This window comes from Protopterus annectens, chromosome 10.part0 (genome assembly GCF_019279795.1).
Source record: "Protopterus annectens isolate FY-2018-M chromosome 10.part0, PAN1.0, whole genome shotgun sequence".
In the NCBI taxonomy this organism is placed as follows: Eukaryota; Metazoa; Chordata; order Ceratodontiformes; family Protopteridae; genus Protopterus; species Protopterus annectens.
In genome coordinates, this window is record NC_056744.1 from 769,735,826 (window position 1) to 769,763,512 (window position 27,687).

Genomic DNA, 27,687 nt, shown 5'->3' on the forward strand with positions numbered 1-27,687 from the left:
GCATGTGCAACCTGGCTAAGGGGACTAGAAGAATAGTCGAAGCCATCGTGCCCAATAACTGCAGAATCAGTCTGGCCAGAACTCGTGATCTGGGTAACAAGGTTTGAACCTGAGACTGCAGGACCCGAATCCTTTCTTCCGGCAAGAATGCCCGCATTCTTCTTGTGTCTAACTCTGCACCTATAAAGGTAATACGCTGAGACGGCTGCAGCACAGATTTTTCCCAATTGAACGTGATTCCTAGTGAATGACCCAAACTGACTGTGGTCATAAGCGCCCAAACTAATAGATGCTTGGAGGTGGCAGTAAGGAGCCAGTCGTCTAGATAGGGAAACACTTGGAATCCTAGACTTCTCAAGTGAGCTGTCACTACTGCCAGACACTTGGTGAACACACTGGGGGCTGTGGTGAGACCAAAGGGCAGTGCTCGGAACTGGAAATGACTGGCTCCCAGGCGGAAGCGTAAATGACTCCTGGACTCTTGACTTATCAGAATGTGATAGTAAGCGTCCTTGAGATCTATGGAGCACATCCAGACATCCTTCTCCAATAACGGGAGAATGGACTGAAGGGTGACCATTCGGAATTTGGATTTTTTTACAAAGTGATTCAATGATCTGAGGTCCAAAATGGGCCTTAAGTCCCCTGTCTTTTTTGGCACCAAAAATAGTCTTGAGTAAGTTCCTGATCTGATCTGGTCGGCGGGGACAGGCTGGATGACTCCTTTTCTTAGCAGCTTTGAAACCTCGACCGCTGCTTGATCCCGCTGACTGGGTGGCACATCCGGGATTTTCCTGACAGGAAGAGGGGGGATCTTGATGAAAGGGATGAGATAGCCTCCGGTTATGGTTCGGAGCACCCACTGATCCTTGGTGATAGATTCCCAAGCCTGCGGGTGTTCCGCAAAGCGACCCCCGACTGGCTCCGGAGATGCGCAGTCGGGCCACGTCTCAGGAACGGTGAGCGTAGGATGGACCACGAAAGGAATCGCTGTCTCCAGAGTTACGGGGGCCTCTGCCGCCTCTGGGGCGGCATCTTCCTGAATCCCCCCCCCTGCCTCTAGAGGGGGGATCACTCAGTGGAGTAGGGAAAGACCTTTGAGATTTCCTGAACCACATTTTCCCTCCTCTCTGGGCCTTGGGGTAAGGTCTAGAGGGAGCGGAAAAATGGGCCCCCACGGCAGTCAAGGTCTTGCCCTCCTGCTCGCACCGAGTCAGTGTGTCCTTCACCTTGAGTCCAAATAGGGAGGACCCATCAAAGGGGGCGTCGGTGAAGGAAGACTTAAAGGCCTCCGCAAAGGGACACAAGTGTAACCAGGCGTGTCTTCTAAGAGCCACGCCTGTTCCCACTGCTCTACTCGCCCCTTCGGCTGCATATGATATGAGCCTCATGGACGAGTTGACTATCGAAGATAGGGTAGTCATCTGGGCGCCAACAGTTTGGGCTAACGCCTCAGGAAGATTACCCGTAAGAGACTCACCTAACTCTTTGAGGAGGTCCCTTTGGAGCCTGGTAAAATGACAAAGATAATTCAGCGACCGCAGGGTAAAGGCCGCTGAAGAAAGGGTACGCTTCCCGTACCTATCCATGCTCCTGGAATCCTTATTAGGAGGGTGAATAGACGTTGAAGCCTCTGCCACGTCCTGCTGAGTGGCAGATGCCACCACCATCGCATCTACTGCAACTCCTTTAGTCAAAAATTCCTTTTGAGGAGGGGCTGAGAGGAACTTGTTAGGCCTGGCGGGCACCGGTTCCACAGTGTCAGGGTGTTCCCACACCCTTCGAGAAACTAAATCTAGTAATTCATCGAAGGGTGGAGACACCCAGGAGGCGGAGGGCTGGGCCCCAAAAGCCTTGAGGAAGACTGACTCCTCCGCGGAAGGGGTTTTGGACTGCCAATCGCCTCTCTGTCTCAGGATCTCGAGGATATCTGAGAATGAGACGTCATCCGAGGACGATTTTGGGGACCCCTCCGCATCATCGAAGTCAGTATCTGATGTGATAGACTCATCCTGGGAGTTAATGTGCTTCCTCTTGCACAATTTTTTTCTTGGAGGTTCATCTGAAGCGGATTCAGAAGGACCTCCCGGGAGAAGGGAACCCCCCAAGGGGGTATCCTCAGGCCCTGGGGCCCCGCTGTCGTGGGAATGAAGCACACCAGAAGCACCAGTTCCCAAGTCTAGGGACGGTGAGGTAGAGACTTGCTGAGCCGCCAAGGACATGGCCAGTGCACTCCTCATGGCCTCAAAAGCAGGACCTCCAGACTCTACGGAGGACACCGGCTGAGAGACCACGACGGTACCGCAAATCCCTGCGGCCGACGTTCCGAGGGGAAGACTAGGCACCGAAACTACCAGTTCCAAAGTGTTCCCCTCGGCCCCGACCGAGGAAGTCCCGGTACCGAACCCTGACGCCGAGGACAGGGTAGGAATGATGGTCAGAACAGAGAAGCTCCGAGGGAGTCTCGGTTCCGAATGGACAACTCTGCTCCGCTCTACCATCACCGACTCCAACAGCTTCGAGGAGGTTGGAGGAGGAATCGGATGCGAAGTGGGGACCGGCTCCGGAGCCGAGTGGGCTGGAGCCGAGACCATTTTTGCAAAAAACTGGGGACTGGAAAAGCCTCTGGATAACTCTGTCCAAATCTGAGTCTGACAACCTGGAGGATTTAGAGGAAATAGATGGGGTCCGAGACTACTTCTCTCTCGGCTCCGACAGACCAGGGGACTGGCTCCGAAACTGCTCCAACACCATCGGCACCGGATCCGGAACCGTATGAATAAGCATCGGCGCTGAAGGGGACTTCGGGGCCGGGGGGGGGGTCTGAGCTGCACACCTCCAACGGCTCCGAGACCAAAGGAGCCGAAGCAGGTGATTCGCCTCTCGATCCCCCAACCTGCGGCTCCGACACCAATGGAGCCGAGGAAAGAGGTATCAAGGCAGACCCTTCCACCCGAGGCTCCGAAGCCATTGGAGCAGAGGAATCAGAGGTTGACCTATGCTTCTTGGAAGTCGGTTCCGACGGACTGGTCGGAGCCGACGACCTTTTCTTTTTAGAAGCTGGAGAGGAAGGAGAAGCCAAAGCTTCCTCAAAGGAGGGCTTAATAAGGCCCTTAAGGATCAATTTATTTTTTCGTTCTTGAAGGACCCTACAGGAAAAAGCATGACAAACACTACATGTTTCCTGTAAATGTTTCGGTCCTAAACAATATACGCAAACAGCATGGCTATCAGTAAGAGACATTTTGTAGTTGCACTTGGTGCACTTTTTAAAATTAGAAGTTATGTACCTATCATAACGTTCCATGTTAGTTGTCTTCTCTCGCCTTCTTTCTTGCTGGATGGGTTTGGAGCCGATCCTCGGCTCTGACTCGGCACTTGCTAAGCTCGAGAACTCATTTTACCAGCTCGAGGCAACCCTATATCCCATGATGCAAGACGTGACTACCTCAGATCTCGTTTGGTAGCTAGAAGAAAACCCTGCCAAAAACACTTCTTCCCAAGGAAGAAGATTACTTAATGTAGGAGGAACTAGGCCAATAGCCGCTAACAATAATGACTCTTCCTACTGGGAACTCTTGGAAAGAGTGAAAACACCCCAAAAAAAGTACAACTTCAAGATCAGTCCAGGCCAGGGGGAAGGAGGGAGGGACGCAAGAAAGAAGGTGAGAGAAGACAACTAACATGGAACGTTATGGTAGGTACATAACTTCTAAATGTTAAGTTGTCAAACTCGCCTTCATTCTTGCTGGATGGGACCGCGTCCCTAGCACCTCTATCCTGGGTGGCTCAATGGAACAGACTCTTGAGAACTGTGGAACCAAACCTAGCCCTGTCCCTGGAGGCCAAGTCCAATTTGTAATGAGAGACAAAGGTGTGAGGAGTGGCCCAAGTGGCTGCTGCACAAATGGTGTCAATAGGTAGCCTATCCTGAAAGGCTGTGGATGTGGACAGGCTCCTGGTAGAATGTGCTTTTGGTTTTTGAGGACAGGTGCTTGCCTCTAAGAAGATAAACATAAGAAATGATAGAAGACAGCCATCTGGATAAGGTCACTTTAGAGACTGGGAGACCTTTTCTGTTCTCTGCATAAGAAAGAAATAGTTGATCAGATTTTCTGAATTGTTTAGTTCTGTCCAAATAATACCTGAGTTGACGATGGACATCCAAGCAATGAAGTTTTTGTTCAGCTTTGTCCTAATAATTAGGGAAAAAAACTGGCAAATCAATAGATTGGTTAATATTCGACTGGGAAGCAACTTTGGGCAAAAAAGATGGATTAGTTCTTAAGGATACCCTATCTTTGTGAAAAACCAAGTATGGGGAACGGACACAGAGGGCCTGAAGTTCAGAAACCCTTCTAGCTGAAGTAACAGCAACCAAGAAAATTGTTTTCCAGGAAAGAAACTTTAGCGAGCATGTAGCAGCCATTTCGAAGGGGGGTAGAATCAAGGATGCCAGCATTAAATTCAAATCCAATTGCGGAGGAGGATCTCTGATTGGAGGCTTCAGGAGAAAGATACCTCTCAGAAAGGCTTTGCAAAGCTTGTGGGACATTATGTTTTGATCTGCTAAACCAACATGAAAATTAGAGATTGCTGCCAATTGGTAACTGTAGAGGAAGAAGCCCCGATTGAAAAATCTCGGCTAAGAAGTCCAAGACTGAATGCACTGGAGCAGTAAAGGGATCTATGTGTTTAGACTTTGCCCAGAAAGAAAAACGTTGCCACTTACTAGCATAAATCCTTCTGGTGGAGGACTTTAGAGAAGCTACTATGATATTTCTAACGGGGTTAGAAATCATAGGAAGCCTGGCTAAGGAAGGAAGTGGAGCAACCAAGCAGTGAGGTTGAGGGAATGAATGGCCCGGTGCGGTTGACCCAACTGGTGGGTCAGAAGGTCTGGAACTGGGTCCAGATGCAAGGCTGCACCAGGAGATGATGATGCAGGGACGGAAACCAAATTTGTCAAGGCCAGTAAGGGGCAATGAGGATCAACTTGGCTCTCAATACGGTAGCTTTCTGAATCACTTGTGGTATCAGTGGGAATGGAGGAAAAGCATACAGAAGTCCCCGGGGCCAATCCTGGGTCTGAGAGTCTCTCGGGGAATGGCCTGGTAGAGGAAAGAGGGTGAAGAAGTCTGGGCATTTGCTGTTTTGGGGTGTAGCAAAAAGGTCGCAGGAAGGGAAGCCCCACTTCTGAAAAATCTCGTCCACTACCGATTGTTTGAGAGACCACTCGTGTGGCATGAGAATAGCTCTGCTCAGTCTGTCCGCTAAGAGGTTGGATCTCCCGGGGATATGTGTTGCTATCAGAAACCGATGAGAGGAGATTGCCCATTGCCAAAGTCTGAGAGCTTCTCGACACAGTGGATAGGACCTGGTCCCGCCCTGTTTGTTATATACCAGACTACAGACATGTTGTCCGTCTGAACTGCAATAGTCCCTAAGGGAAGAAAGTCGCTGAGGGCTTGCAACGTTAAAAGCACTGCTCTCATCTCTAGGACATTTATGTGCAGATGGTATTCTATGGGTTGCCAAGTCCCATGGACCATCCTGCCCTGATAATGCCCCCCCCACCCGATCAGAGAGGCATCCAAAGTGACTGTGGCAACCGGAACTGGGGGAACAAACAGTCGGCCCTGATGGAGCAGAGGAGAAGACATCCACCAGGTTAGATGACTCTTGCACGATTGTGTGACGAAAATTTCATGTCTCATGGGGAGCTGCTGGAATGACCACTGAGCGAACAACATCCACTGCAGAAGACGCATGTGGAAGCGGGCTAACGGCAGTAGTACAATGGCCACAGCCATAAGTCCCAGAACCTTCAGGACAAATTTGGCTCTGATCTTCTTGCTGAGTAATATGATCCGAACATACTTCTGGATGTCCAGAATTCTTTGTTTTGTGAGCCTGGCTGACATACTGACAGTGTTTAATTCTGCGCCTATAAAGGTAATAGATTGGCAAGGCAACAGAGAAGATTTTTCGAAGTTTATTGAAATCCCCAATTGTTTGCAGGTTTGCAGAGTGTAGTCTCTGGCCTTGAGAAGTTGATGCCTGGTGGTGGCGGAGAGGAGCCAGTCGTCTAGATATGGAAACACCTGGAATCCTTGACGTCTCAGATGAGCCGTAACCACTGCCATACATTTGGTAAACACTCTGGGGGCTGTAGTGAGGCCAAAGGGCAGGGCTCTGAATTGAAAATGACTGGACCCCAGCCGAAAGCGGATAAACCTTCTGGAGCACCTGTGAATCTTTATATGATAGTACGCATCCTGAAGGTCTATTGAGCACATCCAGTTGTCCTTGCCCAAAAAGGGTAGAATGGACTGAAGCGTGACCATCCGGAACCTTGCCTTCTTGACAAACTTGTTTAGTTTGCTGAGGTCTAAAATTGGTCTCCAATCTCCCGTCCTTTTGGGGACCAAAAAGAATCTTGAGTAGATGCCGGATCCTACTTGGTCTGCTGGCACTAGTTGGACGGCTCTTTTTGCTAGGAGCTTTGATACCTCCTGCTTTGCCAATTCCCTTAGACCGGGTGAGACGTCTGGAAGGGATTGATGAGGAACGGGATACCTCTCGAAAGGGATATTGTAGCCCTCGGATATGATCAACTGTACCCATTTGTCTTGAGAGAGGGAACGCCAGGCTATTGGGTACAGTGACAAACTTCCCCCGACTGCCTCCAAGGGTGGACAGTCGGGCAACACCTCAGGGATGCTGGAAGGGTTTATAGGAGAAAGGCTCCCTGCTACCCTGATTCTGCGGACCCCCTCTGCCCCTAGGGCGGCGCCTATTATTATTATTACTCCCTCTGCCTCTGGGGGTAAACTGACCACATGTGTCCGGCGTGACTCCCTGAGATTTACGGAACCACATTTTCCCTCCCTTCTGACCTTTTGGATAGGGTCTTGAAGGGGTGGAGAAATGGACTCCTACGGCAGAAAGGGTCTTGCCGTCTTGTTCACACCTGGTCAATGTATCCTTCACCTGAGGTCCGAACAAAGCCGAACCGTCTAAGGGGGTATTGGTGAAGGACGCCTTAAAAGGGTCTGCGAAATTACAAAGCCGCATCTAGGCTTGACGCCTAAGTGCCACTCCTGTGCCTGCGGCCCTACTCGCTCCATCGGCTGCATAAGAAATGAGCCGCATGGAGGAGTTAGTCAAAGAATTCAGGATTCCTAGCTGTAAGGCAATCTTTTCTTGAGCCCCAGTCGCCGAAGGATCCTGAACCACTTCACCTAGTTCCTTGAGAATGTCTCTCTGAAGTCTGGTAAAGTGACAAAGGTAGTTCAGCGAACGCATAGTAAAGGTCGCTGAAGAAAACATCCGCTTGCCGTACCTATCCATGGTCCTAGAGTCCTTGTTAGGAGGATGGACAGGCACAGAAGGATCAGCAAGTTCCTTCTTGGTGGCCGCCGCCACCATAGCATCAACAGGGACGCCCTTAGAAAGAAACTGTTTGTCTGAAGGGGCTGTGATGAATTTGGAGGGCCTCCTGGGAACTGGTTTCACAGAATCCGGGGCTGCCCAAGCCTTCCGAGCCACCACTTGCATGAGTGGGTCGAAAGGCGGAGACACCCAGGAGGTGGAGGGTCGAGATCCAAAAGCCTCCAGGTATACCGACTCATCCTCGGAGGGGTCAATGGAAGGCCAGTTCCCCCTCTGCTTAAGGAGTTCCGGGATGTCTGAAAAGGAGACATCCTCAGAGGGGGACCGTGGGGAGCCCCCCGACTCATCTAAGTCGGTATCTGATGTAGTAGACTCAGGGGAGTCTGTGTGCTTCCTCTTACACGTCCTCTTACGCGGGGGTTCCCCTGCAGGATCAGGAGAAACCTCGGAAGAGGAAGTTCTTCCCAATGGGGAAACCTGGGGCAATGGATCTCTGGGTCCGGGAGCAAGAGACTGGCAAGAGACATCAACAGGCACCGAAGATGGAGGAGCTAAAGGAATAGACCGTTGACCTAGCTCAGGGGCTAGGACACTCCTCATAACCTCGAAGACTCCCCTCCCAGGGAGGCCAGAAGAATCCCGCTCCGAAGAAACAGGAATCCCCGGTCCCACCGAAAGAGAAGGCTCCGAAGCCGATGTCGGTGCCGAGCTCACCAATGCCAAAGCTCCAAGAGGGAGAGCAGGGTCGGTCAAGGGTCTGATGCCACTCGCCCCCTCGGAGCCGACAAGGAAGACCCGACGACCAGATCCCTCCAAGGAAGGTCTCATGGAGGAGATCGGAGTCGAAGATATCGGAGCCGAAAGGGGAAGTATCGGCTCCGGCGCACCCACGGTCACCGTTCCGAGAAGCTCTGGCTCCGAACTCTGAAGGAGAGTCGGAGGAGGAAGTTCAGGGGGATGAGAAATAGCAGACGTCTGTTGAGACGGGCTATGGAGCATTTGGGCTAGTGCCTGTGACTTCAACAGTCTGCTTACCACCCTCTCTAAATCATGGTCTGACAGCCTGGAAGACCTTGAAGATCGGCTCCGATGGCTCCGCTCCGACAAAAGAGGAGATCCCGGAGCCGAACGAATCGACTCCAGGGAAGGAGACCGAGATCTCTTCTTGGATGGAGCCATCGGTGCCGACGACCCCTCGGCTCCAGATCGAGCCGAAGACTTATCGGCTCCAATACTGGATAAAGACACGTCGGCTCCGGCCGGAGCCGACAAAGTAATGGGTATTTGTGTATCGAAGCCAGACGGAGCCGACACTACAACCTCCAAAGTGGAAAGATCGGCTCCAGCCGGAGCCGATCTCGACTCCAAAGGAGTCGGAGCCACTGCCGAAGGCTTGAGAACTACAGCCTGGGCCTTAGATGGCTTAGAGGGCTTAACCGACCCAGCCTTGGTCGGAGAACCCTCTGGCTTTAACAAGCCATGAAGACTAAGCTTGTTTCTTCGTTCCTGCAGGACTCTCTGGCTAAAGGAGTGACAGATAGCACAGGAGTCCTGCAGGTGTAAAGGCCCCAGGCAGTACACACAAGAAGTGTGACCGTCTGTCAGAGACATTTTCTGACAGCACGAGTCACACTTCTTGAAGCCTGAGACCTTCACTTCTTTAGACATATTATGTCCAAAAATACACAGACACACAACAGTCACACAGTTAACCCACAAAAAACACACAAACACTAACCTGACAGGAATTAACTGGGAGGGAGGCTTAAGGCCTGAAGAGAGGATCCTTGCGTAAAAGAGAAGGAATATAGGGTAGGAGATTAGCTCTCTCTCTCTCTCTCTATATATATATATATATATATATATATATATAGATATATATATATATATATATATAAAACCCAATAGATGACAAATAGAAAGAAAAGGAGACTGAGCTGGTAAAAAGGAGACCTCTTCGCGAATCGGCAAACGAGATCTGAGGTAGTCACGCCTTGCATCATGGGATATAGGGTTGCCTCGAGCTGGTAAAATGAGTTCTCGAGCTTAGCAAGTGCCGAGTCGGAGCCGAGGATCGGCTCTGAACCCATCCAGCAAGAATGAAGGTGAGTTTGACAACTTAACATCCAGACTTCTGCTCTTTCGACATCCTATCACACAACTGTTTTCCCACAACAAAAAGCAACCTAAAAGTAGGGCATGAGCCCTTTGACTCAAAACGGGACTGGCCCGAGATACAGAACACAAAACGGGCAGAAGCCCTCTAACTTAAACGGGCTTAGCCCGATAAATCAGGACGTACAGTAGAGACAAAATCAACACACCCACACACAAATAAGGGCAAGGGACCTCTAACTTAAACGGGCCTTGCCCGGTATGTAGAAAAAATTACCAATCACACCAAAACAGGTTCACACACACACGTAAAGCTGTTAAAACAGCTGTTTGTTAAATTTGTGAAGAAAATCCTAGGTCAAAAGACCAAAAAGTAATAAAAAAAACCCCACTTAGCTCCAGCCAAGTCGAGACCACGTCTAGCTTGAAAAGCGGCAAACGAGATCTGGGGAAGCAGACGTGGTGCATTCTGGGATAAGGGGTAGCCCAGCCAATTGGAGACTTTGTTCTAGTATATAGTGGCCGAGTCGAGCCGAACCCATCAGTTATGAATGTAGGCAAGATAGGATCCCATTACATCAAGAATGTTTATTAAAAAAAAGGTCAGTGGACCTTAAAGATGCCGCTTCCAGGAATCAGTGGTAATAGCAAGCAACATATTATGCAATAGATAGGGGTGCACAAATCTCAATAAGCAGAAAAAAGAAAAGCAAAGTAAAACACTGAAACAAATAACACAACTTAATATTACCTTTAAGACCTGATGACTTTTCAAAAGCTGAAAATGGCCTTATGAGTTGTTTACTACAACTGTGTCTGGGTACTGCACTTTCCACTGTAAATTCGGGGTTTTCATACCTACAACAGGATAAAAAAAATTACCATTCAGATAAACAAAGCCCCATTTTCCACTATTCCTGCACAGTGTACATAAGAATTAACTTATCAAAGAGCAAGGAAACGGATTAACTAGTATTATCAGAAACCAGTACTGAATTCTTTCAGATGCATTACACAGAAGATTATGATATTGTCTCTGACCATAATCAAGCTGTGACATGTTCAAGAGAAGGAGATCAAGAAAGTCACATTCTTTAATGTAATTGATCTTAGAAGCCTGTGTGCCCGATTTCAATGGAGCACAGGCATCCCCTGATCGGTCACAATATTCTTTTTTTATTACATCTTTTTTAGGAACCTTTTCATATAACTGACTATAACATTTTCTAAAGCCTTCCAATCTTTCTCCCAGGGATACCAAGACAGAAGAGCCACCTTCACCTTAAAGCTTTGTGCCCATTTTACATTTAACTAAGAGGTGCAAGGTTTGTGACCTCTGAGCACAATTCTAAAAATATTTGAGTTTTAAAGCCCATAAACTGAATTCTACTTTCTTATCTAAGATCTTTTACATTTCAGCTTTGGTTGTCTCTCTACCTCCTCCCTTACTACTTCTAAACCTGAACATAACTGTGGCTGTAGTGTTAAGCAGCTAGTCCCGACAGACAAATGCATTCCCTACTCTGCCTCCATTATACATTGCTGGAGTCTACGATAAAGATTTAAAAGGATGCCTTCAGTGCCTCCCACCAGTCCTGCTGCATTTCACACCTCCTGATCTTGTTCCAGCTAGGTTCTTACCAGTGTTTTTAAACCATTTCAGAAATGTATTACTTCATTCTTATCAACAAAAAAGTATTGAATAGTTAGTTCACAGGACCACACAGAGCTCAATAATATTGAAGTGAATATACATAACTACTTTTGTTTTACCTATAAAAATCTTGAAAATACAAAGTAATCTGAAATATGCTTCTAACATTGGGATAAAAGCAAAAATAAACTATTTCAAAACAGAAAAAATATGCCAACTGGTCTTTTAAGGCTATAGCATACTTTGATAAGGAAGTGCATATAGCTATAAACAACTGCTCAAGCCAGTATTCAAAACTGGTCAAACAAGGCTGTACAAGAATAATGAAAATATAAAGTATCAAAAAGATAAAGGATAAACTCAGAAATAAGGCAAAGACATAGAAGTCAAGTAACTAACAGGGCAGAAACAGAAAACAAGGACTTACCAACATATACTGTTGAAAGCACTTTTAATGGGACATCTCAAGTTAAAAAATATATATAATACTATCAAAATATTTCCAATGACCACTGTTCATAATGATTTATTTTGTGAAATATGTATTATACAATGACTGTCCATTAATATTCAGAAAGTAGCACGCTGATTGGTCAGCCCAACCAGCATGCCTATTGTAAATTATACCAATGTAAAAAGGTCCAGTCACCCAGACTTTTTTCCGTTAATATATGCCATAAAAATTTCAGGTTCTCTCCCTTAAAAAATAAATAAGTAAACTTGCAAAACTGGACACTTGAAACCAATGAGAGAGACAGGACAGAAAAAAATAAAAGAATAATCAGGTATGTTATGAAAAACTAGAGAAACTTACCTGATTATCCTTTTATTGTCCATGTCCCATCTCTCCCATACCTTCAAAGTATACCGGCATCTTTAAAAAAAAAAAAACAGCAACGGAGATCTTCCTTTCTCCATTGCTTCCTATATACAGCACCCATCACACAGCACTGATGTACTGCCTAAGGGTGGGAATGAAAGTCTCATACGCAAGCACAGTACATCAAATAAAAGCAGTGGTGTATCCTCAGAAAGCGGTGGAACACCACGGAGCCATCAAACAATTACATTATTTAAGAAAAGTTTTCTTTAATAATGTCATTGTATAATAGCAATAACTGACTCCGTGGTGTGGTATACTGAAGATTTACCCACTGTTGTCTTTGTTTAATCATTTTGGCTTCGCCCTCGTGATTAAACCACACTACCCATGGGTAAATTTTCAATATACCATACCCACGTCATCGGTTATTGGTATATAAAATGAGAAGACAGCAGCAACACACCAGATCACTTTAATTATGAGAGTGATCAGGTTTCATAAAAAGCCAAAAAATTTCACCAAAATTACAGTGAAAAGTGTATTAAACAGAAACATTCCCCTGGCTTTCAAACATGCAAAAAAACATCAATAGGTTTTAGAGCTTTATGCACACTGAAAAAATACAGTTTTGTAAGTAACCATAAACCATAACAGTAAATGTTCTAATGGATCACCTTTCAGTAACCTGACCTATACAGGTCTTATCCCCTACGCCTGATAGCCTATCAGACTTTTGAGCACCTTCCCTCCACTCCAACTGCCAGGAACTCATGCACAGCCCCATGTAAAAAGCAGCTGGAGAGCAAAACGCTTCAGAGCACCTTCCCTCCACTCCAACTGCCAGGAACTCATGCACAGCCTCATGTAAAAAGTAGCTGGAGAGAAAAATGCTTCAGAGCATTTTCTGCACAGGAAGGATGCAAAAGCTCTGTAAATTTATGCTAGAAAACCAAGTCAACTATATACAAAAGTATGAAAACAACTCTACCCTGTCAAAAAAAGTCAGCAAGAAAAGGGGGCTGAAGGATGGACAGCCACTGTAATGGCCACTTGCACAACTGTATTATGTTCAATACACAGATCATCATTGCAGTAGCCTAAGCTATATGGGTAGAATACCAGACCTTAGGCAAGAAAGTAAAAAGGGAGCAAGCCAATGAGAGACACTTGCAAAGTTTGTTCTTGACCTGGAAAAGGAATCCAGTTAGTAGTGCTCTGAAAGTATGTACAGAGGATGAAGTTGCTAGCCCTAGAATACTTCTAGAGTCCACCCATTTCCAGAAAGCCACCAATGAAGCCAGTGCTCTTGTAGAATGAGCTGAAACCCTGCCTAGAAGTGGCTTTTTATGCAGAGTACAACATAAAGTAATAACATTAGACACCATCTGGAAATAGTCTATTGAGACACTGGTTGCCCTCTTCTATTTCCTTCAAAGGAGACAAACTGGTCAGCTTTCCTGAAAGGTCATGTTTTGTCTAAGTAACACCTGAGCTGCTTGTGTACAGCTAGAGAGTGAAGAATCTCTTTTGCCTTTTTCTCTGGATAAGAAAAGATTACTGGAAAATGAATAATCTAGCTTTAATGTAAACACTGTCTCTTTACCAGTGGGAGAATTTAAAATCTCAGATTTAACATCACCAGGAAGGTTTTGAAATTGAAGCTAAGCAAATCCCCTGAAAACTGATCAAGATGCAACATCATAAGCACACTTTAAAATATGCTTTGTCACATGAGAAAAGGCTGTCATGTGATCATTTGCCAAATTGTTTACCTCAGAATAAGAAAGCCTAACCATTAACTTCACATTCTCAAAAGACACAAGTTAAAAAAGGACAGCTGTGTAAGTAACTTTACCAAAACAGAAGATTTTCATATGATCACTGCTGGAGTAGCCTAAGCTATAGGGGTTAAATTCAGTGCAGGATGTAACAGCCAACCAGCTTCTAAACCATGTAATCAACTCAGAATGTGATGACTAAAAGATTGGACTGAGCTCCACACCCTTCAGAGTTTTCATGCCAACTGGGGGGGGGGGGGGTTTAAGCCCTTAGTGGACACTGTTAGAAAAAGCAAAAACATGTGTCCACAACTATTTGGAAATAGTTTGTTTTGACATAGGCTGTCCCTTCTCTTTACCTTCACAAGAAATAAACACATTATCAGAAGTTCAGCAAGGTTTTGTTCTGTCATAACACCCAAGTTGTCTGTTGGCGTCCAAGGTATGACGTATCCTCTCTCTCTCATTCTTGGTTTCAGGGAAAAACCAACAGGAAGATAAACAGTTTGGCTTAAAGTAAACTTGGTTACCACTTTAGGCATAAACAAGGATTAGTTCTAAAAGAAATTCTGTCTGTGGAAAATGAGATAGGGTTGGCCTAGTATAAGAGCTTGCAACTTAGACACTTGTCTTGCAGTAGTCAGAGTAATCAGCAAAACTGTTTTCCATGTTAAAAACATCAAGTCAGTCAGATGAGACAGTTCAAGTGGAGCAAGCGTTAAATTTAGGGATATTTGCTGTCCTGACAAAGTAAATTTTGTACTGACAAACCCCAGCACTGGAATTTGAAAAGACAAGGGATGTACATGCTGTGGACAAAGAAATTTCAGATACCACTGTATATTTCTCATGTGGAGTCTTGCCAAGGCTATCAAGAGAAACACAGATACTAAGAGATTCCACATCCTGAGGTATTCCCTAGCAGTGACCGAAGTCTGAATGGAAAACCTTAGAAATAGATCTAGATGTAAATCTTACTTTTTCCTGCGGAAGAAAAGCTCTTTGAACTGAGGTGTCCAGTTGACACCCCAGGAGCACAAGTCTGTGTGGAGTCGTCAAAAAGGACTTTTGAATGTTCTCTTGGAATCCCAGCTTGTGAAAGAGATATCTCGCCCAAGTGAGAGATTCCCGACACTTTGAAAAAGACTGTAGAGATGAGCAGGTCATTTAAATATAGAAAAGAAGAAAAAGGACTGAGAAACCTCAGTGGCTCATTCTACCTACAGTCTTAGAGAAAGAGAAATCCCACACAGGGAAAAATCAGACACTGACCTCTCCTCTAAGTCTGAGCCAGAAATCTGAGGAAAAACCCTGTATCCGTCCCTGCATCTTCCTTATCGGATTCAGAATCTTGAATCCCTTCAGGAAAAGAGGCTCTTTCTTCTACCAAAAACTACTTTGCAAGACGGAGCAATAGCTTGAATTAAACCTTAAACCAGACAAAGTAAACTACTCATATCCAAAGAAATTTGATGAGGAGTAGATACATGCTTGGTTTTCTGTTTCCTTCTGACAGGAAAAATGAGGCCAACCAGGTTACCAATAGCATCAGCTGCTTCCCCAGGGATGGACACACCATTCTGACACAAGACAGAAACCTTCCTTGTTCCCTCTCTCAGGACATACAAGAGTAGCTCTCTCTTGGCCACTGTGGGGACAGCCGTAGAACACATGGCTAACCTGTGGTCCATAGTAGCTGTAGGTGCTACAACAGAGGGATCCAGAATAAAAGAGGAGTGGTTTGAGGTACAACAAATTGACACAGCAGAGTCACCCACCTGTGGTTGAAGCATATTGCTAGCCTACTGTAGTGGCATTGGCTGTTTGCTTAATGTTTTATTTCTGTGAAAGAAGGACCAGCTATGGGACTAGTAGTCTGTTCCATGGTCAAACAAAAAAATAGCACCTCTTTCTCAGGGAAGACAAGCAGCAACTGCTGGTAAACACTACCAGTCCACAAAAAAGGTACTTTTCTGTCAGAAAACTATACAGTAAAAAGCACTTTAAAACACTATGCCAGTCTCACAAAAGAATGATAAACAATTTCTCTGCAGAAGAATGTTTTCATTTACTTTACACTACTTTTAAACTCACAGAAAAACATCAGTGCTCCTTTTAAAGGCATGTTACAGTCTCGAGACAGTCCGTTAAAATACAAAACTCTCAGCTTTAAAATAACTTTCCTGAAGAAGAAAATAATAAAAGATCAACACAATTATTTATTTATTTATTTATTTTACATTTGTTAACCGGGAAATTCCGACTGGACCAGGTCCATTTTCAGCGGAGGCCCGGGGAGAAAAGCTCCAACATTAAGTTATAAAAATACAGTACATCCAGCATAATACACAAAACAGGTTACATAATGTATGCTGAGCATTAAGAAAATGGAAGTCTTTTTCCCCTATGGGAACTTATCTGCCCAGCAAAGGAAAGCACAAGCTGACAATCAATTCTCAAATGCCTCAGAGGAGCATACTGGTTGGGGACAGTAATGCTCTGAAGGGCTTTGCTGCCAGACTTGTCTTTTAGTTAGCTCAGCTCAAGCTGCTTGAAAGTTTGTGTGTGTGGAAGGTGCCCTGAAGCTTTGGGAACTGGCCGGATGTTATATTCCCATATGGCTAAGGCTACTGTAGCAAGTGATCAATATAATGAATACTGAGCAGTCTTTAGAAAGCTTCAAAAGCTGGGCTCAATATGGTCCAACGAGCATAGCCTTAGGACCCAAAGCCCTCAAAGGAGGCTCAACCCAGGATGCTGCACATCTCAGATCAGAGGTAGATGCTGGAGTGAAACTGTCTAATCCCAAGACCCGAGAGGGAGGAATGGTTCCAAATTTTCCATTCTAAGTTAGTGCCAACCATTCAGCTCCAACACTCAGACTGCTCGAAAGTGGTGGATGCGATCAAATCAAACAGCTCATTGGGGATGAACAAAGCTTAGGCTCAGATGCAGACCTGCCCCAGATGGAAGTTGGATACAAGGGCTCCAATCTGAAAGGCTGGATAGGAGAAGTAGCAACTACTGAATGTGGGGAAGAAACCATTCCCTTGGCCCCAGCAGTGGCTGAAGCCAGGAAGGACCCCCAACTTGATCTGGGTCCGGTCCCCAACCGGATCTGGGTTTGAAGAAATCTCATCATCTTGTCCACATCTGCTTCGGTACGGGTCCTGAATATCTGTCTGACTGGAAGGATGAAGCAGCAGAGTGGGGCTGGAATGACGGTACTGCTTTTCCTGTAAAACTGGTGAACAGAGAACAGGAGAAATCAGCTCTGGTGAGAACTTCGGAGGTGTGCTGCATCAGTGGAGAATCAGATCAGAGAAAAGCACTGGCTCTGAACATTTTGTGACTTTAGAAACCAGATTCAAAGAGGATGCATGGTCCAGAGATATCGTCTTCAAGGTTTTAGATCTCTCTCATTTTCTCTTTGTTTTTTCTCCTTAAGTTTTTCCTCTGGTTTCTTTGAAGGAGAAGGTTTTGTAGAAACTGAGGGGACGCTCTCTCCCATGGGGCTGAGAGAAGCCCTTTCAAAATTAACTTTATTTCTTTACTCAACAATGATCCACTACTGAAGGCTTCACAAATGGAGCAGGAGGTGACCAAATGTGAGGGGCTTAAGACAATACACACATTTATCATGTGCATCAGAATTTGGTAATTTCTGGGCACAGGCCATACACTTCTTAAATTGAGATGGTTTATCTGACAATCTGGGAAAAAAGGGGGAGGGATACAAGAATTCAGTAGAAAAAATTAAAGTTATGTACTCATCGTAACTATGCATCTGTGTTATTCATTTTCATTCTTCCTCAATCTAAGGGTTACAGATCCAACCTCTGATCTAACTCGGCCGTATTCCACAAACTTTCAGATCCAACTTTCGAGCTGCTCCCTCTACCCACAATGCCCTAGTCCACCCCCAATACTTCAGATCTTAAGATATACAAGGAAAAGAGAGGAGAAATAAAACAAGGGCTCAAACCTGGAACAACAGGTTTCAAAAGTCCTGCAGGTCACTCCAGAAGAAGACAGGAAGGGGGAAGGAAGGAGGTGACTTGAGGAAGAATGTAAATAGACAACACAGATGCATAGTTACGGTGAGTACATAACTGATGTTGTCCTTTTCATTCTTCCTCAACTTATGGGACAGAGTCCCCAGATACGTAACTCTTGCGTGGTCTCATGGAAGGATATTCCAGAGAACTGCTGAACCAAAAGCAGCTCTGCTTCTGGAAATTATGTCCAATTTTTAATGAGTAACAAAGGTATGAGCATTAGAACATGGGCTGATGCACAAATATCATCAGTGGAAGTTGTAGACCACAAAGCAGATGAAGCAGAAATGGATGTGGCTGAATAAGAAGTTATGTACCTACCATAACGTTCCATGTTAGTTGTCTTCTTCTCGCCTTCTTTCTTGCTGGATGGGTTCGGAGCCGATCCTCGGCTCCGACTCGGCCAATACTAAAGCTCGAGAGCTAATTCCACCGGATCGAGGCTCCCCTGTATCCCACAATGCTAGGCGGTAACTACTCAGATCTCGTTTGATAGCTAGACCAAGCAATTCTAGTCTCCATAGCATGGAGAAGGGTAACCCACCTCTATATAAACCAGAGTGTAAGGTATCCCAGACCTAACAAAAAGGGGAAATAGAGGTAGTAGAATGTGTGGGAATGAAACTCTTCCAGAGGAAGATCACAAAATGAATTCCAATCGGTCTGTCCAGGCTTGGGGGAAGGAGGGTGGGACGCAAGAAAGAAAGCAAGAAGAAGACAACTAACATGGAACGTTATGGTAGGTACATAACTTCTTAATGTTAAGTTGTCTATCTCGCCTTCATTCTTGCTGGATGGGACCGCATCCCTAGCACCTTATCCCGGGTGGTCTATCGGAACAGATTCTTGAGAACAGTGGAACCAAAGTTGGCACGGTTTCTGGAGACCATGTCCAATTTGTAATGTGAAATGAAGGTATGAGGAGAAGCCCAAGTGGCTGCTGCACAAATGGAATCTATTGGCAGCCTGTCCTGAAAAGCTACGGATGTAGCTAATGCCCTAGTTGAATGAGCTCTAGGTCTTGAAGGTAGTTTTTGATGCCTGTTCTCATAGATGAAGGTAATCATAGAGGTGAGCCATCTAGAAAGGGAAACTTTAGCAACTAGAAGGCCCAATTTCCCTTCCGCATATGATAGAAAAAGCTGATCAGATTTCCTGAATTGTTTAGTCCTGTCTAAATAATATCTAAGTTGGCGATGAACATCCAGAAAATGTAACTTTTGTTCCGACCTGTTGGAATAGTTAGGGAAAAAGACGGGGAGATCAATAGTTTGGTTTAGGTTTGTTTGAGAGGAAACCTTAGGTAAAAAGGATGGATTAGTAAGGAGGGATACCCTATCTTTGTGAAACACTAAGTAAGGAGGGCGACTTGCACAGAGCATGGAGTTCAGATACCCTTCTCACTGAAGTTATGGCTACTAGAAAAAGTGTCTTCCATGAAAGCAACTTCAGAGAACATGAAGCCGCTGGTTCGAAAGGGGGAAGAATTAAGGATGCCATAACCAAGTTCAAGTCCCACTGAGGCGGGGGATCTTTGATTGGAGGTTTGAGAAGAAAAATGCCCCTTAAAAAGGCTTTGCAGAGCTTGTGAGCCATGATGCTAGACTCCGAGACATCTACATGATAATTAGATATAGCAGCCAACTGAACTCTAATGGTAGACGAAGAAGAGCCTAAATGAAAGAGTTCTGCTAGAAAGTCTAGAATAGACTGTATAGGTGCAGTGAAGGGATCTATATTTTTTGATGTTGCCCAAAAGGAGAAGAGTTTCCATTTGCTATTATAAATCTTCCGGGTAGAAGATTTATGAGAGGCTATCAAGATGCTATTATAAATCTTCCGGGTAGAAGATTTATGAGAGGCTATCAAGATATCTTGGACCGAGCGAGATATTAAGGGAAGCCTGGCTAAGGTCGGAATCGGAGAAACCACGCTGTGAGGTTGAGAGAATGAAGAGATTGGTGCAGCTGGCCCGATTGGTGGGTCAATAGATCTGGCAATGGGTCCAGATGCCAAGGCTGCTCCAAAAGGTAACTATGAAGGAACGGAAACCATATCTGTCGAGGCCAGTAAGGGGCAATGAGGATCATTGTCACTCTCAAGGCGATGGCTTTCTGAATTAGTTGAGTTATCAGTGGAAAAGGGGGAAAGGCATACAGAAGTCCCCGGGGCCAATCGTGGACTAGAGCGTCTCTGGTGGGATGGCCTGGTAACGGGAAGAGAGTGAAGAAGTCGTGACACTTGTTGTTTTGGGGAGTAGCAAAAAGATCGCAGCAAGGCTGGCCCCATCGTTGGAACACTTCTTCCAGTACTGATTTCTTCAGAGACCACTCGTGGGGCATGAGAATTGCCCTGCTCAACTTGTCTGCAATCACATTGGACTTCCCGAGAATGTGTGTTGCTACCAGAAAACGCTGAGAAGAGATCGCCCATTGCCAAAGTCTGTGTGCCTCTCGACATAAGGGGTATGATCTGGTTCGGCCTTGTTTGTTGATGTACCACACGACGGACATGTTGTCCATCTGAATTGCAATAGTCCCTGTGGGAAGAGAGTCGTGAAGGGCTTGCAACGCTAAAAGCACTGCTCTCATCTCTAAGACATTTCAAGTGGCACTCGAAAGGTTGCCATGTGCCCTGGACTCTCCTGCCCTGATAATGCCCGTCCCCACCCGATCAGGGAGGCGTCTGTTGTCAACGTGGCGACTGGGGGGGGGGGGTGAGTGAAGGGTCTTCCTCTGAGAACCTGAGATGATGTGATCCACCAAGACAGTTGATTCTTGCATGATTGAGTTATCAATATGGTGTGGGACATCGGGAGCTGTTGGAAGGACCATTGAGGAAACAGCATCCATTGGAGGATCCTCATGTGGAAGCGAGCTAAGGGGAGAAGGGGGATAGCTGCTGCCATGAGTCCCAATACCTTCAAAACTAGTCTGGCTTTGACTTTGTTGCATTGTAAGAGAAGGTAAACTTGTTTGCGGATGTCTGACACTCTCTGCTCTGTAAGTCTGGCTGAAAGATTGAGTGTGTCTAATGTGGCGCCTATAAAGGTAATAGATTGACAAGGCGACAAGGCAGATTTTTCGAAATTTATTGAAATGCCTAGAGCTTGGCAAGTTTGGATAGTGAAGTCTCTGGATAGAAGTAGTTGATGTCTGGTGGTGGCAGTAAGGAGCCAGTCATCTAAATATGGAAACACCTGGAATCATTGACGTCTCAAGTGAGCCGCGACCACTGCCATGCATTTGGTAAACACTCTGGGGGGCTGTAGTGAGACCAAAAGGCAGGGCTCTGAACTGGTAGTGACTGGCTCCCAGCCTGAAGCGGAGAAATCTCCTGGAGCGTCTGTTCATCTTGATATGGTAGTACGCGTCCTGAAGATCTATCGAGCACATCCAATTGTCCTGACCCAAGAAGGGTAGAATGGACTGTAGCGTGACCATCCAGAATTTTGTTTTTCTGACATACTTGTTTAAGTTGCTGAGATCCAGTATGGGTCTCCATTCCTCTGTTTTTTTTGGTACCAAAAAGAATTTGGAGTAAATTCCGGATCCTTGTTGGTCTGCTGGGACTGATTGGATAGATCTCTTTGATAGCAGCTTTGAAATTTCTAGTGCTGCTTGTTCCCTTAGACTGGGTGGAACGTCTGGAAGGGATCCTTTGGGTTGGGATGGAATGTGAATAAAGGGAATTGTGTAACCCTCGGATTTGATCGACTTTACCCATTTGTCTTGTGTAAGGGAAAGCCAGGCTTTTGGGTACAGGGATAATCTTCCCCCGACTGCCTCCAAAGGTGGACAGCCGGGCAGCTCCTCAGGGATGCTGAAAGGGTTTATCAGAGAAAGTTTCTCTGCTACCCTGGTTTTGCGGACCTCCTCTGCCTCTAGGGCGGCGTCTATTGTTATTCCCCCCTCTGCCTCTAGAGGGGAATCGACCTTGTGCGTCAGATGAGACTCCCTGGGTTTGTTTGCGGAACCACATTTTTCCACCCCTCTGACCTTTGGGATAAGGCCTAGAAGGGGTATAAAAACGGACTCCCACAGCAGAGAGAGTCTTACCTTCCACCTCGCACCTAGTCAATGTATCCTTCACCTGAGGGCCAAACAAGGATGATCCATCAAAGGGGGAATTGGTGAAGGACGCCTTGAAAGGGTCCGCAAAGTTGCACAGCCGCATCCAGGCGTGATGTCGTAAGGCAACGCCTGTGCCTGCGGCTCTACTCGCCCCATCCGCAGCATATGAGATTAGCCGCATGGAGGAGTTAACGATGGAGTTCAGGGTTGCCAACTGTGAGTTCATTCTGTCTTGGAACCCCTCAGTTGTTGGATCTTTTACCTCTTTACGCATATCCTTGAGTAAATCTCTCTGGAGATGAGTGAAGTGACATAAGTAATTCAGCGACCGCACTGAAAAGTTCGCTGATGAGAACATCCGCTTACCGTACCTGTCCATGGTCCTAGATTCCTTATTAGGAGGATGGACAGGTACCGAAGGATCGGCTAACTCCTTCTTAGTGGCCGCAGCCACCACCATGGCATCGACGGAGACACCTTTAGATACAAAATCTTTATCTCTAGGGGCAGTAATAAACTTCGACGGCCTCCTCGGGGTGGGTTCCACTGAATCAGGAGCCGTCCAGGCCTTCCCTGCCACCACTTCCATAAGGGGGTCAAAGGGAGGGGACACCCAGGAGGTACAAGGGCGAGAGCCGAATGCCTCAAGGTACACTGACTCATCCTCTGAAGTGTTAAGGGCTGGCCAGTTCTCCCTCTGTTTCAGGATTTCAAAGATGTCAGCAAAGGAGACATCCTCAGAGGGGGATCGAGGGGAACCTTCAGATTCCTCTAAGTCAGTTTCAGAGGTGATAGACTCAGGGGAGTCGATGTGCTTCCTCTTGCACTGCCTCTTCCTAGGGGGTTCTCCTACCGGGTCAGGAGAAGCCTCGGAAGAGGAGGAAATTCCCAATGGGGAAACTTGAAGAGTTGGCTCTCTGCGGTCTGAAGCAAGGGGGTGGGTAGAAATCACCGCAGGCACTGATGATGGAGGGGCTGACGGAGCCGACTGTGGGGCAGACACTGGTTCTAGCACGCTCCGCATGACCTCAAAGGCACCCCTATCGGGCAAGGCCGGAGGTACCCGCTCCGAAGAGACCAGGACCCCCCGGCACCGACAGGGACAGCTCCGAGGCCGATGTCAGAGCCGAACTCACCAGCGCCGAAGCACCGAGAGGGAGAGCGGGGTCGGACAAGGGTCCGATGCCACTTGCCCCCTCAGAGCCGACAAGGGAAGTTCGGCACCGAGATCCCTCCAAAGAGGAGATCGGAGCAGATGACGGAGCCGAAAAGGAAGGTATCAGATCCGAAGCACCGACAGTCATGGCTCCGATGAGCCCTGGCTCCGAGCTCAAAGGAGTCGGAGGAGGAACACATTCAGGGACAGAAATAGCCGCCGACTGATGAGTCGGGCTATGAAGCATTTGGGCCAGCGCCTCGGACTTGAGAAGTCTACTCACTACCCTTTGCAAATCGTGGTCAGATAGCCTGGAAGACCGAGAGGAATGCGATCTATGGCTCCGCTCCGAAAGAAGAGGGGATCCTGGTGCCGAGTGAACGGAGCCGATGGAGGGAGACCTAGATCTCTTTCTTGCAGGTTGCTCCGATAAGAGTATCGGAGCCAACTGAGTCTTATCAGCCTCGGCTCCGGCCGGAGCCGAGGTAACAGTATGAGGCTTGAAAACATTGGCTCCAGCCGAAGCCGATGTCGAAGCAGTTTTGATGCTTCCAGAGGACGGCTCTGAAGCCGGAGCCGACTGTCTGGATGTCTTAGAAGGCCTCCCCGACACAGACTGGGTCGGGGGGCCTTCAGGCTTTAATAAGCCACGCAAAATCAATTTATTTTTGCGTTCCTGCAGGACTCTAGGGCTGAAACCATGACACACAGCACATGAGTCCTGCAGGTGCAAAGGTCCCAGGCAATACACACAAGAAGTGTGACCGTCTGTCAGAGACATTTTCTGACAGCACGAGTCACACTTCTTGAAGCCTGAGACCTTGGAGTCCTTAGACATAGTAAAGGCCTAAGTAATAAAAACACTCACACACACACACACACACACACACACACACACACACACACACACACACACACACACACACACACACACACACACACAAGCCTTTAAGAAAAATTTAAATTCCAGTCACACTGAAGGACTAGGAGACGGAGGGAAAGGGGCCTAAGGCCTAAGGGTAATAAAGGGGGGGGGGGTTATGGGCAAGGGAGGTGAATCGATTCATGAAAAAGACAATTAAAACTAAATATTATACTAAGAAGTAATAGGGGTCTAAAGATTGTGAAAATAGAATAATTTTTCACTAACCTGCCAGAGCCGGTAGAAAAGCACCACGTCAGCTAAGTGGCAAACGAGATCTGGGTAGTTACCGCCTAGCATTGTGGGATATAGGGGAGCCTCGCGCCGGTGGAATTAGCTCTCGAGCTTTAGTATTGGCCGAGTCGGAGCCGATGATCGGCTCCGAACCCATCCAGCAAGAATGAAGGCGAGATAGACAACTTAACATTGAGCCTTATGTGGTTTTCGTAGGGAGATACCTTACTGGGAATATATCCAAAAAATGCAATTAGTTATCAGCTTGAGCGAGGTAACTTTAGAAATTGCAGATCCCTGCCTACTATGCAGGGAGACAACTGGTCCATTTCTCTGAAATCTTTTTTTTCTGTATACATAGAAGCATAGTTGTCTACGCACATCTAAAAGGTGTAGCATGTAATCTCCCTTGTTCAAAAATTTTGGGAAGACTGGTAAATGAATTGTTTGATTTATGTTTGATTGAAAAGCCACTTTTGGTAGGAAGACGGGACTGGTTCATAAGGTAACTATTTTTGTGAAAAACAATGTAAGAAGCTTTGGATGAAAGAGCCTGGAGTTTGGAAATCCTTTTTGCAGATTTAATAGCAACTAAAAAAACTATTTTCCAAGACAGAAATTTTACATCAGTTTATATTGAAGGTTCAATGGGCTGTTGAGTTAAGCCTTGAAGTGCTACTTTTGAATCCCAAGGAGGTGACAGATCTATCACTGGAGGTCTGAGCAAGAAAGTGCCCTTTAGGAAAGCCTTACAAAACTTGGAAGCAGCCAAGGAAGAAGTATGGTCTCCCAACTGAAAATTTGATATGGCTGCCAATTGTACTTTGTGAAAAAATTAGTACCTTCTTTAAAAAAGAAGCTAAAATCTTCAAGTGAAAGAAATAGGGGCAGTAAAAGGATAGTACAGTTGTGTACACTTACCATAAATGTAAATGTTCATAGGTTGGTACTAGGCTATCGGCCCTAGGGCCTATACAAACCTAGCCATAACAATTCCCTGGCTATTTCTTCCCACACTATTTACTTCCCTGGACTCCTGTCTAGCAGGGCGACTGACGTGATCCTTGGGGTGAATTTCCTTTTTCCCATACAGTCATCAAGGTTCCTTTTGAAGAAGGCCAAATAGGTGCTCTGCTTGACATGTATGGGCAGTCTATTCCAGAGTCTGGGGAGTCTCTGGGTCAGGAACCTATCCCTCCAGCATGTTTTGTTTACTGTGATGACCAGGTTTAGATCCCGGGAGCGTGTGGCTCTGAGGGACTGGGATTTCTTTAAGTGGAGCATGTCCAACAGCTCTGGGTTTGACATGGCCTTGTATGTTAAGCAAAGATCGCCTTGGAGTAGACGATATGTGACAGAGTATAGCTGGAGTTTTTTAAGGTGGTCAGCATAGGGCATCTGCTTTAGGCCTGTGATTCTTTTAGTGAGGTATTTCTGCGGCCTTTCCAGTTGTTGCAGATGTCTTGAGAGGTACATACCAAATGGGATGTTGTATTCTATAATGGGTCTAATGAGGGATGAGTACAGTGGGACAATGACCTCCTTTTTTTTTGGATGAAAAGCCCTTAGTGATGAGGTGTGCCACATAGGATTTCCTGACTATTTTGGCGATGTGATTATTAAAGGTGAGACCATTGTCCACCTGTGTCCCTAAGTCTCTTGTCACACTTTCGGTGTTTAGTCTACTGCCAACTATGTGGTAATTCATGGGTACATGTTTTTTTTCTCAAAGGGGATAACTATACATTTCTTGGCATTGAGCTTGAGCCCATGGATCTGGCACCAAGCATCTGTTTCTGTAAGGCCCTTTTGTAGACTATCAACATAATTTGGGGATTCAATAACAGCTCCCAGTTTGCAGTCATCTGCAAACTTTGTTAGCCAGAGTCCCTTAGTGTTGGTTTGTACTTCAGAGAAGTAGATGCCAAACAAGAGAGGTCCCAGGACTGAACCCTGAGGTACTCCACTTGTCACTTGTCTGGAGCTGGATTTGGAGTCAGCTACTTTTACAGTCCGGGTTCTGTCAGTAAGCCAGTTGGCAAACCATCGAGTGACGTAGGGATTAATGCCCAGTTTAGTAAGTTTATCTATGATTCCAGAGTGGGAGATGATGTTAAAGGTCTTGACGAGGTCCAGATAGGTTGTGCAGACTGCCTTACCCTCGTCCACGGCTCTGGAGACTGATTCGAAGAAGTCAATCAGGTTCAGGAGACACGATCGGCCCTTCACTAACCCAAACTGGGTGGGGTCCAGTGTTTTAAGGTTGCCAATGCCTTTGTTTATAAGTTCCATAATAATACGTTCCATGGCCTTGCAGACTGGGCTCGTCAGACTGATGGGGTGTTAGCTCCCGGGATCCAAGATGGATCCCTCCTTGTGGAGTGGGATAACTGTAGCTGTGCGCCACTCTGTGGGCATGAAGCCTGAGGTGAGGGTATGATTAAACATGACACTTAGGTGAGGTGCCAGTTCATTTTGTAGTTGATGTAGTACACAGCCCAGGATGTCATCTGGTCCCATGGATGCTGTATTCTTAGCTTTGGAGCGTGCGTTTTTTACCTGTGTGGCCGTTATTACCAGAATTTGGCAATCTTCCAGTATTGAGATGGGCCACTTAGGGGGTGAGAGGGGGGTGAAGTTGGCACTGAATCGATCTGCCAGGATATTGGCGATATCCTTGGGATCAGTATAGTTAGTGCCATTCTTTTGTAGCTCAGAGCAGATCTGAGCATTGCCATTTAGATTCTTGACATAGTTTTAGAATGCCTTGTGGTTGTCTTTGGAATCTTTGGCAATTTTATTTTCGTAACCAGCTTTGGAGGATTTTATGAGGGATCTCAGCTTCTTACTGAGGCTGGTAAGGGAGTTTTTTGCATCTTGGGATTTTCCTCTTTTCTGCAACAGTTTTTTCCTTTTGTTGTAAAGTTTGTTTATGGCAGGGGACCACTAGATTGGCTTCCTTTTTTTGGAGGAGAGCATCTTGATTCTATTTGGGATGGCACGATTCATGCATGAGTGGATGTGCTCGTACAGTGCCTTAGTGTTGGACTCAGCAGTCGAACTTGCAGTTCCCGTCTGCATGGGTGTCATGAAGTTTGTAACTTCTGACTTCAGTAGCATAAAGTTGGCTTTGGAGAAGTTTTTTATGGAGGTTTCCTTACTGGGGGGTAGGGGTGGGATGTGGATGTTAAGGGTGATTAGCTTATGGTCTGACCTGACCAACGAGGGAGTGACTATAGGTGTGGAGCATCGATTTCTCATGTTGGTAATGACTAGGTTTAGGATACTGGAGCCCCTGGTAGGACTATGGATTAGCTGATCCAGGGCATTGGAATTTATGAATTCCAAGAACCGTTGGGCAAAGATGATGGTACACGAGTAGTTTTCCCAGTTAATGGCAGGGTAGTTGAAATCACCCAGTATTAGGGTGTTTGGTTGTATATTAATATTTTCCAGTATGCTTAGAAAGGTGTAGTGAG

The 27,687-nt window shown here is 46.2% G+C and overlaps 1 protein-coding gene across 1 annotated transcript in view; it reads right to left on the reverse strand.

Annotated features, from left to right (window-relative positions):
• LOC122813330 overlaps nt 1-27,687 on the reverse strand; it is a 1,602,747-nt gene that overhangs the window by 1,131,868 nt on the left and 443,192 nt on the right. The window contains exon 4 of the mRNA XM_044085591.1: nt 10,262-10,368. Coding sequence (XP_043941526.1) covers nt 10,262-10,368 — 107 coding nt within the window. The remainder of the gene's footprint in view (nt 1-10,261; nt 10,369-27,687) is intronic.